This window comes from Podarcis tiliguerta (assembly GCF_965153285.1).
Source record: "Podarcis tiliguerta genome assembly, chromosome: 8".
NCBI classification, from domain to species: Eukaryota; Metazoa; Chordata; class Lepidosauria; order Squamata; family Lacertidae; genus Podarcis; species Podarcis tiliguerta.
Genome location: NC_139541.1, coordinates 25,544,512 through 25,562,321, shown reverse-complemented (window position 1 = coordinate 25,562,321; position 17,810 = coordinate 25,544,512). Strand labels below are relative to the sequence as shown.

The 17,810-nt window shown below is 49.7% G+C and overlaps 1 protein-coding gene across 2 annotated transcripts in view; it reads right to left on the bottom strand.

The window, feature by feature from the left end:
• GPR153 (G protein-coupled receptor 153) overlaps nt 1–17,810 on the bottom strand; it is a 134,132-nt gene that overhangs the window by 96,867 nt on the left and 19,455 nt on the right. Inside the window, exons 3-6 of one of the 2 annotated variants that reach the window (XR_014514203.1) lie at nt 17,360–17,789; nt 11,021–11,210; nt 9,160–9,344; nt 3,634–7,891 (exon numbers count right to left, since the gene is read on the bottom strand). Coding sequence is in view for 1 of the 2 variants with exons in the window: in XM_083452137.1 (XP_083308263.1) it covers nt 7,070–7,891; nt 9,160–9,344; nt 11,021–11,210; nt 17,360–17,789 (1,627 nt within the window). In the remaining variant the exon portion in view is untranslated. Of the gene's footprint in view, nt 1–1,699; nt 7,892–9,159; nt 9,345–11,020; nt 11,211–17,359; nt 17,790–17,810 lie in introns of those variants that run through there. The other variant, XM_083452137.1, reaches the window with a different exon arrangement.

Here is a 17,810-nt window from a genome sequence, read left to right as displayed (position 1 = left end):
GATACCATCACAGGATAGCAAATGGGCCGGTTTAATTTTCGATAATAATTTTACTTCCAGGATGCATCATTTGGATGTTCTGCCCCCTGCAACCAACATTTGGGTTGCCTGAATGTAAAATCCAGGCCCAAGGCCTGCAAGCAGGCTGGTTCCCTGGACATAAACCAAAGGGCATTTTCACAAATGGTTTCTTAGGTTTTGGAATTCATTGCCACCAGAGATGGTGATTGCCACTAGCTTTGATGGCTGTTCATGTTAGGATATTTCCGTTCCACCTTAAAAGAGAGCAGGATGTTTGTGTCACAGCCTGCGTATTTCCTGTTTCACAGGATGTTTCTGTTGTGTCTTTGCTTTCGTTTCTCTCTCTCTGTGCCGGAACATTGAAGCAGGCAGTCATGTTTTTCTTTGTTCTGACCAACGCTGAATAAACTTGTAAATATGCTCTCCTGCGTGCATCTTTCACTGTGCATTATCTGCTGATAGAGCGTGCATCGGCTCTGGAATGTGGGAAGCTATTTCTGGAGCTCGTGTCGCTAATTGCTGATACTGGGTGTCTACGGGAGATCAATGGACGTCCGGAGACGACGTGGAGTCATGATGGACTTTGTCTCCCTGGCAGTATCCCAACATTTCAAGAGGATTGGACCACTAGATGGAAGAGGAGATTGTCAAGCTGCCATACCCTCCAACATTACTCTGATGAAAATAGGGATGTCGTCAATATAAATAAATAAATAAATAAATAAATAATTTTATTATTTATACCCCACCCATCTGACTGGTTTGCCCCAGCCACCCTGGGCAGCTTCCAACAAATATAAAAACATAATCATGTTTTTAAACATAATCATTTTTTAAAACATTAAAAAAAACTTCCCTATACAGGGCTGCCTTCAGATGTCTTCTAAAGTTTGTATAGTTACTTATCTCCTTGGCTGGGGGGGGGGGGGAGAGGGTTGCCTAACTCCATACTCTCCAACGTTTTCTGATGAAAATAGGGATGTCCTAAGGAAAAGTGGGGCATTCTGGGATCAAATCAGAAACCAAGACGGCTTCTGTAAACCCGGGACTGTCCCTGGAAAATAGGGACACTTGGAGGGTCTGCGCTGGTTATGGCTTCTGTGGTCTAGTCCTCCTTCAGTAATTTGAAGAGACGTAGCTTAACCGCCCCCCCCCCATCTTTTTTCCAAGCTAAAAATCTTCAGGATATTAGATCAGACCAATAGTCACTAACCTACTGTCCTCCCAAGGTTTTGGACCACAAATCCCATCAGCCCCTGCCAGAATGGGGAGGGGCCATAGCTCAGTTAGAGCATCTGCCTTGCATTCAGAAGGTCCCAAATTCAATCCCCAACAGCTCCAGGCAGGGTTCGGAAGAGTCTCCCTGCCTGAAATCCTGAAGAGCCACTGCCAATCAGTGTAGATGATACTAAGCAAAGATGGACCAATGGTCTGACTTGGTAAAATGCACTTCCTATGTGTTTCTGTGTGTTCATTTTTTGGACTACAACTCCCATGAGCCCCAGCCGTTTTGGACTACAACTTCATGCTTGCTGAAGTTGATGGGAGTTGTAGTCCTAAACATCTGGAGGTCACCAGATTGGATTAGATAGGCTTGCCCTTGGGTGGTTTTTTTGTTTATTTTTGTAACTAAAAAGAAGGCCAATGAGGTTTAGAGACAAAGAAAATAACAGACGGGTTTTTGTTTTCATTTTTAATTTGGTCTTTAAGAGAAAGGAACCCTCAAAGTGGTTGGAAAAAAAGAGCAAACTACAAACAGTTTGGAAAAACCGATGAATAAAACTTTTTTTTTTTTAATCTGGTTTCGAGACAAATCCAGACACAAATCAGAAAGTTTGTCTTTGCACAGCGTGGAACGTCACCAAGAGAAAGGGACAAAACACAAAACAGAAATGGAGTCTTTTTGGAGCAGGCCGAGAGAAGCCTCAGCGCTGGAGTAAACACTCCCCCCACCCCAACCCCGTGGTCTTCTAGCAGTAGAAAGGTATTGCCTTGCTGAGCCTATGAATTTTAGTATTCTTTATTAAGGGTGCCAAGGTGGTGAGTTTTTTCTTTAAAAAAGTATTATTTCCCAAAAGGTCAGTAAAAACATGGGATCTGATTTCCGAGATACGGTGACCCTCCCAAGAGGTTTGGAAAAGTATTGCCTTGTGACACTACAAAGAGTTAAAAAGATACAGTACGACAAAAGGGTTAAGCATCTCATCTTGCCCACCCCACCTCTTACCTGACTGCTTTCTGCAAAAAAGAAATCCAATAGGCTCATCAACGGGACTATTGATGTTCATCAGATATTACCAGCATCGTTATTGTCAAACCCTTAAAAGGCACAACATCCATAATATATTTGTGGGGAGGTGGAATATCAAGTGGTTGGAATAATAATAATGAAAAAACAGCGCCCCAGAAGTCTGTTGGTCACGCCACAGCGCCCCAGAAGTCTGTTGGTCACACCACAGAGAGCCATGGCTGGTTTCCTGGACAATATCTTTTTCCCTGTGGGGGGAGGCAGTTTTGTTCCAAAGGTGCAACCTCTACAGTTAGCCTTCAAATAATTACTGCTCCTTACGACTTTGGACATTCAATGGCGGACGCAGCCAGGTTTCCCTTTCTGGAAACCACAGCCCAAACTGACTAATCTCCTCTCAGCAACTTGCATCCTTCTCCCCCTTGCAAACCCACAATGTGGGGGACGGGACCCCATCCCGTGGCCTGTGCGAGAACAAACTACACTTGAGATGAAGTGAGGGACTATCACAATTCCTCTGAGATACCCTTTTCGACACAGGAGCTGCTGCTGCACTGGTTCAGATGCGAGTTAGCATCTGTAAGCATGAGGGCTAGAAGCATGCTTTTTTTGGCGCTGCTGCTGTTTTTCAATAAAAGGAAGAAAAGCCGAGTGGAAGGATGTGCACTGAGCACTTCTGGGCCCTGGAACCTGTCTTTTGAGATGCCCTGCTCTGATCCACCCCCCTTTGTGGATTTCATAGCGATGGGGTGAGGGGAATAAATCTGCTACAATGATTAAAACAGTACAAGTTTCAAAGTGCAACCAATCCCACCCAGCCCCACCCCAAGATGTTTTGAACCCTCCACATCCCCCACACCACTAATACAGGCATGCATAACAACCCCTTCCTTGACCTATGAGGAAAATACTCATCCTACCAAAGGCCCCATATCTATTCTTAAAGCGCTGGGGAATAAACTATGAATGATGCCATCCTGCATTTTGGAATGCTGTCTCCAGATTTGGCACCCAAGACAGGCGACCATCCTAAAACAGATTGGGGTAGGGGGTGGGGTGGGGTGGGGGCACTTGAACCAATGCATCAACTCTCCACTGCGCATCGTTTTCCTTTTCAAGTTGTGGACCATATGATGGCAAACAGGCAAGCCGTTGTGTGTTCCTGTATCTCTCAAACATTTGTATATGTACAGTGGTACCTCTGGTTACTAATTCATTCCGGAGTTCCGTTCTTAACCGGAAACTGTTCTTGACCTGAAGCACCACTTTAGCTAATGGGGCCTCCCGCTGCACGATTTCTGTTCTTATCCTGAAGCAAAGTTCTTAACCTGAGGTACTATTTCTGGGTTAGCAGAATCTGTAACCTGAAGCATATGTAACCGGAGGTACCACTGTAATAGCAATTGCATTGCTACCCCACCCCCAATACCAATACAGTAATTCTTTTCAGGGATTGTGACTGAAAGGATGCAAACTTGCATTTTGTGTGTTATGTTTAACTTCAATTTCACCGCATTGTCTTTCTTTATTTCTTCACTCCTTGTATGTTATTGAAGTGCATGTCCTTTCTTAAATAATCCAAAAGGGAAAAATAAGGAACATCCAACAGGTTTTAGTGAGATGAGAACGTTCCTCCACAGCACAGGATTATAGCTCTGTTATCAAGGCAGCATCTGCCTCGGATGGGGGGGACGGACGCTCAAATAAATTATCAATTTCTGACATCCTAAAGTGGTACAGCCTGCTCTCTGCCTTTGGACTCTTATCATCTCATTCTGCTCTGCTTACAGAAGGTCCCAGGTCCAATCCTGGCAGCATCTCCAAGTGGGGTGCAGAGAATGTCCCCTACGCCTGGAAGAACCATTGCTCCCACTCAGGGTGGACAATATACTGAGTGAGATGAACCAGTTTGGTCCCAGTGCAAAGCAGTGTCCTAGGTGTAGATCTGCCCAGCGAAGGGATGAAAACAGCCATGGACAATGCGGGTTGATTTCAAAAGCCTTGTGCAAATAAGTTTTGAAGAGGGAGGAAAAGGGGCACCTCATATTTCTGCCTGCTCTTCGGCAGCTAAAAGGCACAGATCCCCCATTTCTGCTGCTCCAGGGAGTAGGGCCCACAGCATGGGATAATAATAATAATAATAATAATAATAATAATAATAATAATAATAATTTATACCCTGCCAATCTGGCTGGGTTTCCCCAGCCACTCTGGGCAGCTTCCAAAAAGATTATTATTAACAACAATAATAATAATAATAAAGCGATAAAACTTCAAACATTAAAAGTTTCCCTAAACAGGGCTGCCTTCAGATGTCTTCTAAAAGTCAGATAGTTGTTTATTTCCTTGATGGGAGGGCGTTCCACAGGGCGGGTGCCACCACCGAGAAGGCCCTCTGCCTGGTTCCCTGTAGCTTCACTTTTCACAGTGATGGAACCGGCAGAAGGCCCTCGGAGCTGGACCTCAGTGTCTGGGCTGAACGATGGGGTTGGAGACGAGAAAGGAGATTCTCATGAAGAACGTTCTGGCGGCAAGAGCTGTTTGACAGCAGAATGGACAACTTCAGAAGGTGGTGGACTCTCCTTCCTTGGAGGTTTCTAAGCAGACGTTGGATGGCCGTCTGTCATGGATTCTCTAGCTGCGGTTCCTGGACTTGAAACAGTGGCAAATCCAGCCATTAGCTGAATGTAAACAAGCACTGAATCTGGTTCTATCTTAGCTCGGGGAAGCTTCTCTTGTGACTCCATTGAGAGAACCTCCTGCCCCAGAGGGAGGAGACTGTTTGACTGAAGACAGTGTACCTGAAAGCAAAAATGTTGAGGACTCTACAAAAACTAACTCCCTCCCTCCCCTCCCTTCTCCACTTGCCCTCATTCCTTTCCCGGGCATCTATTTCCCTAAAGCAAACCTTTTCGACTCCCCTGCTACCAAGACAACATCACATACACAGTCGTGCACGCAAGACGGAACTCAAGCAGGAAACTTTGTGCTGACCCTAATGGTCATAACATTCATTTGCCTCATGCTTAACTGGAAAAGTGACAGTGGCCAGGGGTTCAAAGCAGCCTGAATGAGAGGCCCAGTCTCCCCACCCTGCCATCACATAATGTGCTTTCAAATAAATAACTGGGAGTAACTCTTGGCGGTTTATTTTTGCTGCTTGGGCTAGATGAACTTCCACTTCCCACCAGCTGATTTTCAGGTTCAAAGAGCAGCATGGGGCTGTTTACAAAGGGGCTTTCAAACAGCCCTGTGCTGCGCTTTGAAGTCCCGACAACCAAGTGGGCCTTCAAAGCACAGTGGCATCGTGATGTCAAGTGATTGGCAGGTGAGCAGCCACTCCCACCAGTCAAATTTGACCCACCTGGGATGGGGAGATAAGGATCCAGCCCAAGGGCTAGAAAGGATTCCTTCCCCGCCAGTACCAAAGACATGCCACCCTAAATACAGAAAAACCAGAAAGGTGACGATCTCCTCCCATCATTTTCCGATCAAGCAGGCTGAAAACAGTAGCCCCAGGTGCAACGCTACAATTTGAATGATGCATGAAGGTGGTGCTCCAGGCCACACAGCAGGAGTGCTGCAGCGATGCCATGATTTTGTCTTTTTTGAAAATATCACTAGATGTTCCTGGGGCTCAGGTGAGAACAGGAGGATGGGTTGCAGCTTTGGCCCTTAACACTGTGCCTGTCGTGCTTTTTCGCCCCTGGAGAAACGCCCATTGCAGGGGGTTGGATTAGATGACCCTAGAATCATAAAGCACAGCTTCTACCTGTAATATGCTGCTTCAGATCAGACCAGAGGCAGCAAATCAACCCATGGTGTGGGTGGCAGGGCTTTGGCACTGGAAAGGTGGTGGCGGTGAAATCTCCATCCTGTGGGCCAAATGTGTGTGTCAGAAGCTGCTGCCTGAGTCCCAGGAAAAGAGGGAAGAAAGCCCCAAATGCCAACATAGACTAAACCCTTATTCCAGCCAAATATTGTTGGAATCCAAGTCCCAGCAGCCAGTTTAACCATCAGTTTCTTGTCTCTCCTTGCCCATCAGCTGCCAGGCTAGATTCCACAGGGGCCTCATCCTGCAACACCCTACGGCTCAGGGGATGGGGCATACCAGCACAGAGCTTTGCACCTGCCTCAAACCCTTTGCTTGTGCAGTGATATCATGGACAAATGGAACACAAACACAGAGCTCTTGTCCCGCAAACCAGGACTGATGGAGGAAAGGGGAACATAGACTGCTTTGCCACCCTGCCAACAGCCCCCTCCGAGAAATCGGTGACCCCCCCCCACCCTCTTGCAAGCCCGTAGCTTTTGTCAACAGCCTCATCCAGGGGACGCATTGCGGGGTCATTTGATACAGAAAACTCATGCACAACTTTACATTGTCTTAGAAAGTACCAGGTGCGGGACACGGGATTATTAAAAAAATGGAAAATTCCTGATCGGGCCCAGCTAGCGGCTGCAGCTGGAAGTAAGGAAGGAAGAGGGAAAGGGGAAAGTGCACCCCACCGCCCTTCTGCTGGCGAGGTCTGGTTCAGCCAAGAGGGACATGGGTCTCCAAGCTGCTCTGCTGCAGCTCCCGAGTCCTCAAATTGTCCCGGCCGCCCTCCTCCTTCTCCTCCATCCTCCTGCTTTTTTGCAAAACACGCAAGAGAGGCTGGAGTTTTGGTTTCTTTGGTGCTGTGCCCAGTCCTCTTTAAATAAACAACAAAAGCCTGGACCACGAAGAGGAGAAGACTTTTCCCGAGAGAAAGAGAAAACTGAACGGGACCCGCCAGTGGCTTCCGGTGCCTTATGCTTCTAGGAGCTTGAACCCATGGAATCCGAGTGGTACGTGGCGTACCCAGAGGAGCCTGAGGGCGTGCTCAGGAAGCTGCTGGTGCTGCCCCCCTTGCTTCCGCCCTTCCGGAGCTCCTCCTGGCCCCCCCAGGAGGGGCTGAGGCCTGTCCGGAAGCCCTCCGACTCGGAGCAGCAGCTGCTGGCTGGGCGTTCCTCAGGAGCTTCGTACAGCTGGATGCGGATCTGCTCCAGGCACGGGGAGCCGGCGCTGCCTTTAGGGAAGAAGTTCTTGGCATCCTCCTGGGCCAGGAAAGGGCCCGGGACCGTCAGGGAGCACCCCCGGCCTTGGGCTGAGAGGCGCCGCATGCCCTGAGGTTCCCGCTCGAAAGTGGTCAAGGGGAAGTTGGTGAGGTTGGCCGAGCAGTGGCGGAACGTGTCCGGGATGAGGGAGACGGACGCAGAGCGCAGAGGGCCCTTCCTGGGGCTTGGCATGGGGCTGGTGTCAATGAAGTTCACCCCATCCTCCTTGCTGAAGCACTTGTAGCCTCCAGGCCCCCCGCCGCTGCCGCCCTTGTAGTAGTCTTCCGGAGGGAAGGGCCTGAGGGACAAGGTGCTCTCGGCGGACTTCCGGCGCCTGCGGTGTGGGTGCTGCCCTTCCTCTTGATAGGACAGGAGGCTGCTGCTGCTCCTCCGGCGCTCGTAGCCGTGCCCCCGCGGGATGAGGAGCTGGGCCAGGCTGGCGGCCATGTCCCCGCTGGCCCCCCAGTGCTGGAGGTAGGCCGAGATCTGGCTGGTTGTCCAAATGTCTGTTTCATCATGGGAGAAGCGCCGGGTGGGGGGGACCTGTGGGAGGAGGAACGGAGAAGCTTCAGAGTGATTGCAGCCTCTGCGACCAGGTCAAGGGCCCTCAAAGGGCACATTCACACGGTCCCACTGAAGCACTGTGATACCACTTAGAACAGTCATGGCTTCTCCCAAGGAATTCTGGGAACAGGGCAGAGAGTTGTTTGTTTGTTTGTTCTCCTCACAGAGCGACAACTCCTTGTGGTTGTTTCACAACTCTGGGAATTGTAGTTCTTCGAGAAGAATGCAAGGGGCCTCCTAACAGCTCTCAGCACCTTTTACAAACTACCCTTCCCAGAATTCTTCGGGGGAAGCCATGACTGTTCTAAGTAGTATCATAATGCTTTATATGGAAGGCGTGAATATGACCCTGGAGCACCCACAGGTTAGCCACCCCTGTTCCACAATTTCTCTGGCAGGTGCTTTGAGTTCCTGGAGCTGTGCAAGACAACACATTTGAACCATTATTCCGCTTTTAACAGTCATGTCCTCCCCCCAGAGAATTCTGGGAACTGTACATCTCTCAGTCAGTAGAGCATGAGACTCTTAATCTCAGGGTTGCGGGTTTGAGCCCCACATTGGGAAAAAGATTCCTGCATCGCTGGGGTTGGACTAGATGACCCTTGAGGTCCCTCCTCTGAAGTAGGTGAATGGAACTTAACTCCAGGACCGAGCAGTCTCAATCCATGATAAGTAAGCTGCAACGTAACACCTCTAATGTTTCTGAGTTTCTTTTCACACCATCCACAGTTGACAGGACTTGGTAGATGGGAACTGGGACTTAGAGATGGACGCATGGTTTTTTAAGACAGCTGAAAGCGAAAAGCAGCTGGAGGGGAGGAATGGGCCTTGCGTGGAGTGGAAGGAGGGGCAGAGCAGCACCGTCACTGCTAAAGAACACAGAAGTGCCATTACATTAGCTGTGATCCCTGCATTATAGCGGGTTGGACTGCATGACCTTTGGGGTGTCCCTCCCAACTAGACAATTAGGATTACCTTATGCCCATTCTCCTCCCTGGTAGGTGGTAGAAAGCAGTTACACTTTTTACTTCTCCTGTTCACTGGGATGCAACTCAAACCCTCGGCAGCTCAGTGGTTAGAGCACCTGTTTCCCATTCAGAAGGACCCAGTAAAGCTGGAAAAGATTCCCTGTCCAAAAACCAGGAGACCTGCTGCCAGTCAGTGGAGGTGTTACTGATCTAGGTGGGCGAGTGATCTGACTCGGTATTTTAAGGCAGCTACCTGTATTCCCCCCTCCCCCTGCTTACCTGCAGATACTGCATCTTGTCCTCTGGGGGAGGCTTTGTAGGGTAGGCTTGGGGGATGCCCCTCTCCAGGGCCGAGAGGTCGTATTTGGCAATGTGGTCCAAGGTCAGGGCGTCCCCAGCAAAGTTGTAATCGTAGGGCCGCTCGTACATCAGGTCTGTATGGATCACCCCGTCCAGGCTGTTTTCTGCAGTCCCAGAGGAAGCAAAGCTGCATTAAAAAGGGTGGGGTGGGGTCCACTGCTAAGAACTTTGGACGATGGGGTCGGGGTCACAGCCATGCAGGACCCACTCCTCCAAGATGTCAAAGCCCACCTCTCTAATTTCTTTTTTTGGGGGAGGGAGGTTTCCTTTGGGGGGGGGTGATGTAAGCAGCAAGTTTCTCCTCTTTCACATTGTGTGGCAGGACTTTGGAACTCCCTGCCTATTGGTATCAGGCAGTCTCCTTCGCCAGACTCTTTCCGGCACCTGCTAAAAACAAGCCTGTCCAGTTATATAGGATGTTGGCATGCGCTCCTGTCAGGGGTTCAGGAGCAGAGGCACAGAAAAGGGAGGAAATAGAGAGCGAAGGGGAGGAGTCCGAAGGTAATGTTAGCGAGGACAGCTGTCCGAGGTCTCCGAGTCTTTCCAGCGAATCGGAAGATTCACAGAAAGGGGCCCCCATGGTCAGGGCAAGGAGGGTGCCGAGGGGGACATCCCAGAAAGAAGGGGCCAGAGGGGACTCAGAGAGTAGCAGTTGGAAATCAGGACCAGCGTCCACACCAGAGTGCAGTAGGGGGGAGGAGTCCCAGGCATCGGGATCAGGCGGCGCACTGCCAGCGGGAGGACATGAGTCAGGATTGGCCACGCCTCCATCGGGGAGCGAGGAAACGGTCAAGAGGAAGGTTGAAGGCTGGGCGCGCGCGCCAAGTTCAAATGTACAGGAGGGCGGCACAGTTGGCAGCCCGGATAGGGAACCAGGTCCCAAAGCCCGCCGGAAAGAGCGGGAGGAGTCAGGGGGGTCTACTTCAGCGTCAGAAGAATCTAGGAAGGAAGAGACCCCGGGGGGTAGCAGGACCCAGAGGAGAAAGGAAAGACGGAAGAGGTGGAGTAAGGCTAGAGTCTTAAACTGGTGTATAGGGGGCGGAGATTCAGATGGAGCTTCGCCGATCTAACCCTAGACGTAGAGCTGGGGCGCTACGGCTTTAAAATGGAAACTGTACTTGAATAAAGACTTTTGTTCATTACTACCGGCTAGCGTTGGTCCTCTGTGAGCTGGGACCTGGAGCCAGCTCTGACAGCTCTGATCCAAATTTTTTTATTGCCGGTTTTCATTCTTTTCTGAATGTTTTAAGTAGCTGCTGCCTTTTTAAAACTGTTTTCAATGGTAATTCCTATTGCTTTCTTCCTTTTCGTAAACCACTCTGAGGTCTTGGTTTTTACACCCAAGTGAAATATATAAATTCTGCAAACACGTTATGGGGAATACATGGAAGGGTAGGTAGAGTCAGCATTCCACCTGAATGCTCACTGTGATATTAACAGATAGACTATGCTGGAGGGCAGGGATGAATGCGGACAGGTATAACTGCACTGCAGGGAGTTGGATTAACTCACCCTTTGGGTCCCTTCCAATTCTACAATTCACTTGGGCCAGGAGGGGCACACGGAATGCATTTGCTGGCTGCCTTGGTTTCTTCCTGGTCTTGTTCATCATTTCCTACTGCTCCCAAACACCTGCCTTGCAACTGAAGAGGACTGAGGTTCAGCCAAGACGCTGTCCTCCATTCACGTAGGAAGGACACAGTGCCCTGGACTGGACTGCCCAAATGCCCTACCTCCAGAATTTGGGGGACTCCCCCCACAAAAAACAATCACCACTCACCTTCCCCCACATCATCATTGGACATGACGGCCACACACTTCTCCCAGACGGACTTGATGTCAGCTCGGTAGCGGTCACATGCCCAGAGGAAAAGCGGGAGCAGGAGGGACTGGACGACCGAGCACCAGAGGACGCAGAGGATCATCCAGTTGTAGGCCACGTCTGACTTCAAGCTGGCAAAACTCACCACCTGCAGGACAAGGTACCAGGGACATCGGTAGGGGCTCCTAAAAGGCCCTCAAGACTCTCACGGTGGGCACATTGGCTGGTGGGGTATCTAATGCAGCTGCACTGTGGAAGCTAAGCTGGTCTCAGGCTGGTCAGGGCTTGGATGGGTGCCTGCCTGCCTGCCTGGGACCCCACAGACCCTGACTTGAGTTTCACAGAAAATAGGAAGGGTACAAGTATAGGTTTGTTTTGTTTTTTTGGAAGTCCTTCACACAGCGCATAGCTGAACTGCAGCACTCACTCCCACAGGAGGCAGTGGTGGTTTTAAGAGAGAATAAGACAAATTCATGGGGGAGTTGATGGCTACTATGTTCTGCCTTAGATGCAACAATGCTTCTGAAAACCAGCTGCTGGAAACCACTGGAAGGGAGAGGGTGCTCTTGCTGGTTTCCCTTTGGAGGCTGGACTAGACTGGATCGGGCCATTCGCCTGATCCAGCAGGCTCTTCTTATGATCTTAAGCAGAGTGCAAGCTGATGGTGGAGGTCCACAACAGTCTGCATCTAGTGATGGTTTCAAGAGGAAACGTGAGAGAAAGCAGTAGATGACTGAGCACATTGGCATAGCAACATAAGGAGCTTTCTGCTGGATCAGGCCATCTTGGAAGGCCTATCTAGTCCAGTATCCTGTTCTCAGTGTAGCCAACCAGATGCCTTTCTCCTCCTGTGGTTTCCAGCACCTGGTGTTCAGGAGCATGACTGCTTGTGACCGTGGAGGCAAAGCATAGCCCATTATGGCTAGTAGTCATGGATAGCCACCTCCTCCTCCATGAATCTGTCCAATCCTCTTTGAAAGCCATCCAAGTGGGTGGTCAACCCTGCCTCCTGTGGGAGCATTGCTTAACAAAGGAGGACTTTCTGTCACCTGTCCTGGATCTTGCAGCTTCATCGGATGTTCACAAGTCCCAGTGCCATGAGAGACGCGACTCTTCCCTTTGTACAGAAGGCACACCCTGTGCAAAGGTGTGTACCTTCCTGCTCTACAAAAGGAAACAGGTTTCTTACACAGGAGCAAACCTCTCTCTTCTCCACCCAAACAAGCAAGAGGCATCACACATGGAGTCTGTTGAGTTGATCTTGTCCAGCATGGCCTACACAGACTGGCAGGTTCCTTCTAAGACTGCAGGCAGATATTCTCTCCCAACTTTTTCTGTGGAGCTGGGAATTGGAGTTGGGAACTTCTGCGTGCAATGCAGATGGCTTTGCTACTGAGCTGTGGCCCTTTCCCAGCTAGGCAGAAGCAGTCAAAGAGGGCGTGGTCAGTAAGGGGGCGTGGCCTGGGCAGAATTCTGAGATCCAGGGGAAAGGTTCCTGCCCCAAAGAGCTTACAGTCTTAACTGAGACACAGGTATGTGGTGGTGACACAATGCATAAGGAAGGCATTTAGATTCATATTATTTTATTTTTTATTTATTCCAAAAGGGAAGGGACTCATTCCATCATTTAGCATCGAAGTCTAGCTGCAAAAAGCCTTTTCTTCCCCACTGGAGCACATTGCCAGCCTCAGCCCTGTCTGGAGACTCAAAATCGCTGCACGGACATTCAGCCTGTCCAATGCAAAGCCATCCAATTAATAGCATCTTTGAATTTAAATTGGGGGCCAGAAGGGTGAGGGTGGTGAGGGTAGATGGGAGGGGAGCCAAAACCGGAACACGTGGACATTTATATCAATCAAGGCTAGAAAACAGAGGTTTCCCCCACTGTTAATCAATGTTTCATTAACACCCCCAGTGCAAGCCAAATTCAAATTAACTTAATTTGATCTTTATAAATTGAGTGCGTAATGTATCTCAGCAGAACAGAGCCGTGGCGGTGAATCAGGCTTGAAGTACATGAGGGAGGATTTCGGTTTGCGGGCGGGTGAGTGGGAAGGAGGAGAACCTCATTTCCATTTTTATAAACGAAAAGGAATGGAGGAAGGAAGAGCTACAGAATGATGCTTCCAAGAAGAACAGCCCCCACTACCCAGTCAGACACATCCTACCCCCCCCCCACGCTCCTGCTGAAGCTGCCATAGGTTTGCAAATTTTGCAGCCATGTGGGTGGAGGGAGTATGGCATAGTGGTTAGATTGCTGGAGAGGTGTGGGTGGGTGGGTTCAAATCCCTATCCCACCAGAAGTTTCACTGGGTGAACTTAGCCTAATCTCTGTGTCTCTCTCTCAGCCTAACCCTACTGTGGACTACTCTAACGCGCTCAATGTGAGGATGCCTTGGAAAAGGGAGCTTCAGCTGGTCCAGAATGCTGCAGCCAGGCTGCTTATGGGAGCCAGTTACAAGGGAACAGAGGCAGAAGTCCATAGTAGTCAAATAACAACAGTAAGCTCACAGAGATTCCACAGTCCAAAGAGGACTCTTTAAAAAGGCAGGGTTTGTTCTCCATTGACTAAGACGAACCCCTGATGGCTCAGATATCACATCTAAACACAGGAAGAGTCCTCTATCCATTTCCATTGCTAGGCCCCGTTCCACTCAACTGATTTGCAAAGTCTCTTTTGAAAGCCCAAGATCAGGACATGGAGACAAAACCTGCAAACATTCCACTTAGTAATGTTTCCTCAGAGACCCCCTTAAGGTTAACATCTCAGCAACGCTCCCTTCACCTTGATGCCCAAGCCAAGAGAGCTCTTCCATGACATCGGAGCAGCTGAGCCAATGGCAGCCCAAGCTGGCTGCGACGCCTCCCCTCCCTCTCTCCATCCTGACCTCAGAGCAGGCTGACTGCTTGAGGGTGGACAGCACTGTCATCCGCAATTGTAAGAGTTTTAGAGATGAAAGAGGAGTGATCTGCTGAATTTCACTCTGTCTTTTAGGGTGTAAAATGCAGCAGAGATTCTCCCACCCCAGTTCTTCCCTTGAGGCCCAGCACCTTTTCCAAGCGCACACATCAAAGGAACACAGAGTTCTTTCCACCCGCTCAAACTGTACATCCTTTCTCCCTCCCTCCTGGCCTCCAGGGAATGAGCAATCTGAAAAGAAATTCTGTTGCTGTCCAGCCCCACCACTCCGGCAGCTAAAATCCTTCACTCCTATAAGGTTTAACCCTCTTTCAAAAAGCACCAGAGATCAGTTAGGGAGGAAGGTAGCTAGTTACTTAGTTGGGAACCAGTATGGGCACCAAGAAATAAAAGTAGACATACATTGAGTTCTCTCTGTTTTATGTCAATGACTTTCCCTTTGCTTTCTAAACAAGGAGAGGAAGTGTGGCTTGGCTAAGAAGCCAAGAAGCTGTGGATCTCCAAATCCCCACTTCAAATCTGGGCATAGCCCAGTGTGGGGCTTAGCAAGCCATTGTTTAGCCAGCCTCCAACTCACTCCCATCTATGTTACGGATTGGGCTTCTGCCATCTACTGGGTTACTCAAAGGAATACAGTGGTACCACAGGTTACAGACACTTCAGGTTAGAGATGCTTCAAGTTACAGACTCCGCTAACCCAGAAATAGTACCTCAGGTTAAGAACTTTGCTTCAGGACGAGAACAGAAATCATGCGGCGGCAACGGGAGGCCCCATTGGCTAAAGTGGTACCTCAGGTTAAGAACAGTTTCAGGTTAAGAACTTACCTCCAGAACGAATTGAGTTCTTAACCTGAGGTACCACTGTACTGGCAGAGACAAAAGGAAAAAGAATCCCAGTGGCTGATAGGAACTCATCTGCCCATATTGAGTTTACATAACATCATGAGAAAGAGGCCTGCTGGATCAGGCCAATGGCCCACCTTGTCCAGCATCCTGTTCCCACCTTGGCCGACCAGGTGTCCCAGTGGGAAACCAGCAAGCGAGACCTGAGTGCAAGAACACCCTCTGCCCTCCTGGAGCTGCCGGCAACTGGTATTCAGAAGCATCGTTGCACCCAAATGTGGCGGCAGAGCAGAGCCATCACGGCTAGTAGCCAGTGATAGCCCTGAATTTGTCTGATTCTCTTTTAAAGCCATCCAAGTTGGTGGTCCTCATTGCCTCCTGCAGGAGGGAGTTCCATAGTTTAACTGCACGCTGCGTGAAGAAGTCCTTTATTTGATCTGTCTTGGATTTTCCAACACTGAGCTTCACTGGACGGCAACGAGTTCTAGTGTTATGGTGGGGGGGCTTTCCCCCGTCCTTGGGGCCCCTTCCAACTCTGAAGTGATGATTGGCTGGCCCCACACAGGGGGAAAACCAGCTGTGCCCTGATCAGCCTATCTCAATATTGATTCATTGGACTTTGATCTGCCACTGACCTTCCATGGAAAGGACTTGCGTGCTTGGCTACATGCTGCTTCCTGCCATTGTTTGTTCAAGTTCCCCTTGCATGCTCCTGATTTCCACAGGAATCATACACACAGCTTCGCTGCCTTCACCTTGACTGGCAACCACCCTCTAATAAAACGATTCATCTGGATTAATTGGGAGAGCTGGAAGACGCTGCTTATTGTTCTGGAAAGCGATTAGAAACCCTTGGAACGGCAGGCAGGCATTGGGCGCGATGCCAGAGAGATAAGAACAAACCAGGACATGGGGCACTGGAACGTAAGGCTTCTCCTCGTTGGGGTCCAGCCTCCGAGATGCCTTTTCTTGATTTCCAGATGATGGCGAGGCAGCAGCAGCTATGTTTAGCCGGAGCCGTCTCAGTGGGCTGCAGGGAGGTCCTGGGAAGGGGGACTGTAGGAGGCTTGGAATCCAGTCTTGGCAGGCAGGCTGTTTTCCAAGGGAGTGGAGGAGGAACCACGTGCAACGAAGGCGTGTTCCTAGGGCTTGCTTTATCAAATAAGGGAGGGAATGAAAGCCCATGGAGTGACTGCAGCTTGCTAACTAGGGTAGATGTGCCTGAAACGTACCCTGGTTTCCAGAGAGGGATGCACACATGTCCCTTGTTGGCGCTGGCAAGAGCCATCAGGGGACCTGTTATGTTTGAAAACTCGGGTTCTCTAGCCGAGGGGGAAGTATTGTAACCATTTTTGCATTTCTTACATGCCAGCCTGTTCTGGGCATCAGCCTATTGATCTGTCACACCAGGTTGCTCCGCCTGATGCCCTTAGAGGAGGCTCCTCCTGCCTTGGGGGAGTCAGACAATATCATCTGTGGGGAATGCTCAACATTCCCTAACCTAGTGCCTTCCAGATGATAGTTAAGGATGGCAGCCAAAGTTGATGAGTGTTGGGAGACCAAGAACACCTGGAAGTCTCTCTCTCCCCCTCCCCCCATCTGCACTGTACATTAAACCTGCATCATACCACTGTAAACAGTCAGGGCTTTCCCCAAAGCATCCTGTGTAGTGTAGTTTGCTGAGGCTGCTGAGAGTTATGAGGAGAGCCCCACTCCCCTTACTGAACTACAATTCCCAAAGTCCCCTGTGATGAGAGATTGATCATTAAAACACCCTGGGAATTTTAGGTACAGTGGTACCTCGGGTTTCAGACACTTCAGGTTACAGAAGCTTCAGGTTACAGACTCCGCTAACCCAGAAGTAGTATCTTGGGTTAAGAACTTTGCTTCAGGATGAGAACAGAAATCGTGCGGCGGCAGCAGGAGGCCCCATTAGCTAAACTGGTACCTCAGGTTAAGAACAGTTTCAGGTTAAGAATGGACCTCCAGAATGAATTAAGTTCTTAACCTGAGGTACCACTGTAGGTGAGGGGGATATGGGGCTCTCCTCACAACTCTCAGCACCTTTAAAAACTACATTTCCTTTCTCCTTGATCATTCCTGAACCTTTTCCTCTTTGAGGCAAGGCAACCAGAACTGTGCACGGCATTCCAAACATGGTGGCGCCCTGGAATTGTATACTGTATTCATTGTATACATTATTAATACTGGCTGTTTTATTTTCAGTTCCTTTCCTAATGCTACGTAGCGGGGAATTTGCCTTTTTCACAGCCACTGCACACTGGGTCGACATTTTCATTCAGCTATTTACTACGCCACCGTCTCATGCCTGGTCCATCACTGCCAGTTCAGAATGTATAGGTAAAGGTAAGATTTTTTTGCTCCAACGTGCATCAGTTTACACTTGTTTACATGGGATTGCATTTGCCATTTTCCTGCCTTTTCACTTGGTTTGGAAAGAGCTCTTTGCAAGCCCTTTCTGTTGCAGAGACCCTGGACAACTTAGTACCACCAGCAATTGCAACCACACTCACCAGTATAGGAAAGCCCATGAGGAAGTCGTAGATGAAAACGATCCCCGCAATCAGATAGGTGATCTGCAAAGAAGTCTTAATGGGTTCTGAGCCATCAATGGACGAGCGCCTCTTGCCTTGAGCGTCCTCCACCACGATGGTGGGGACGTTGAATTTGTTCTTGTCGATGTTGTTGCCCGCCTGGATGGAGAAAGTCTGGAAGAGGGCGATGGCCACGCAGACCACGCCCATGACCACGCTCCCGCTGATCAGGAGCAGGAAGCAGACGCCAAAGCCCAGGCCGATCTCGGTGACGATGAAGCGGCAGTCCATGTCGTAGAAGCGCTCCGTGGTGTCGTGCCAGCCCACGGCTGGCAGCGTGGAGAGGATGAAGGACACCATCCAGATACCCATGACGGTGTGGACCGCTTGCTTCTTGGTGTTGCTTAACCTAGAGAGGGGAGGAAAAAAG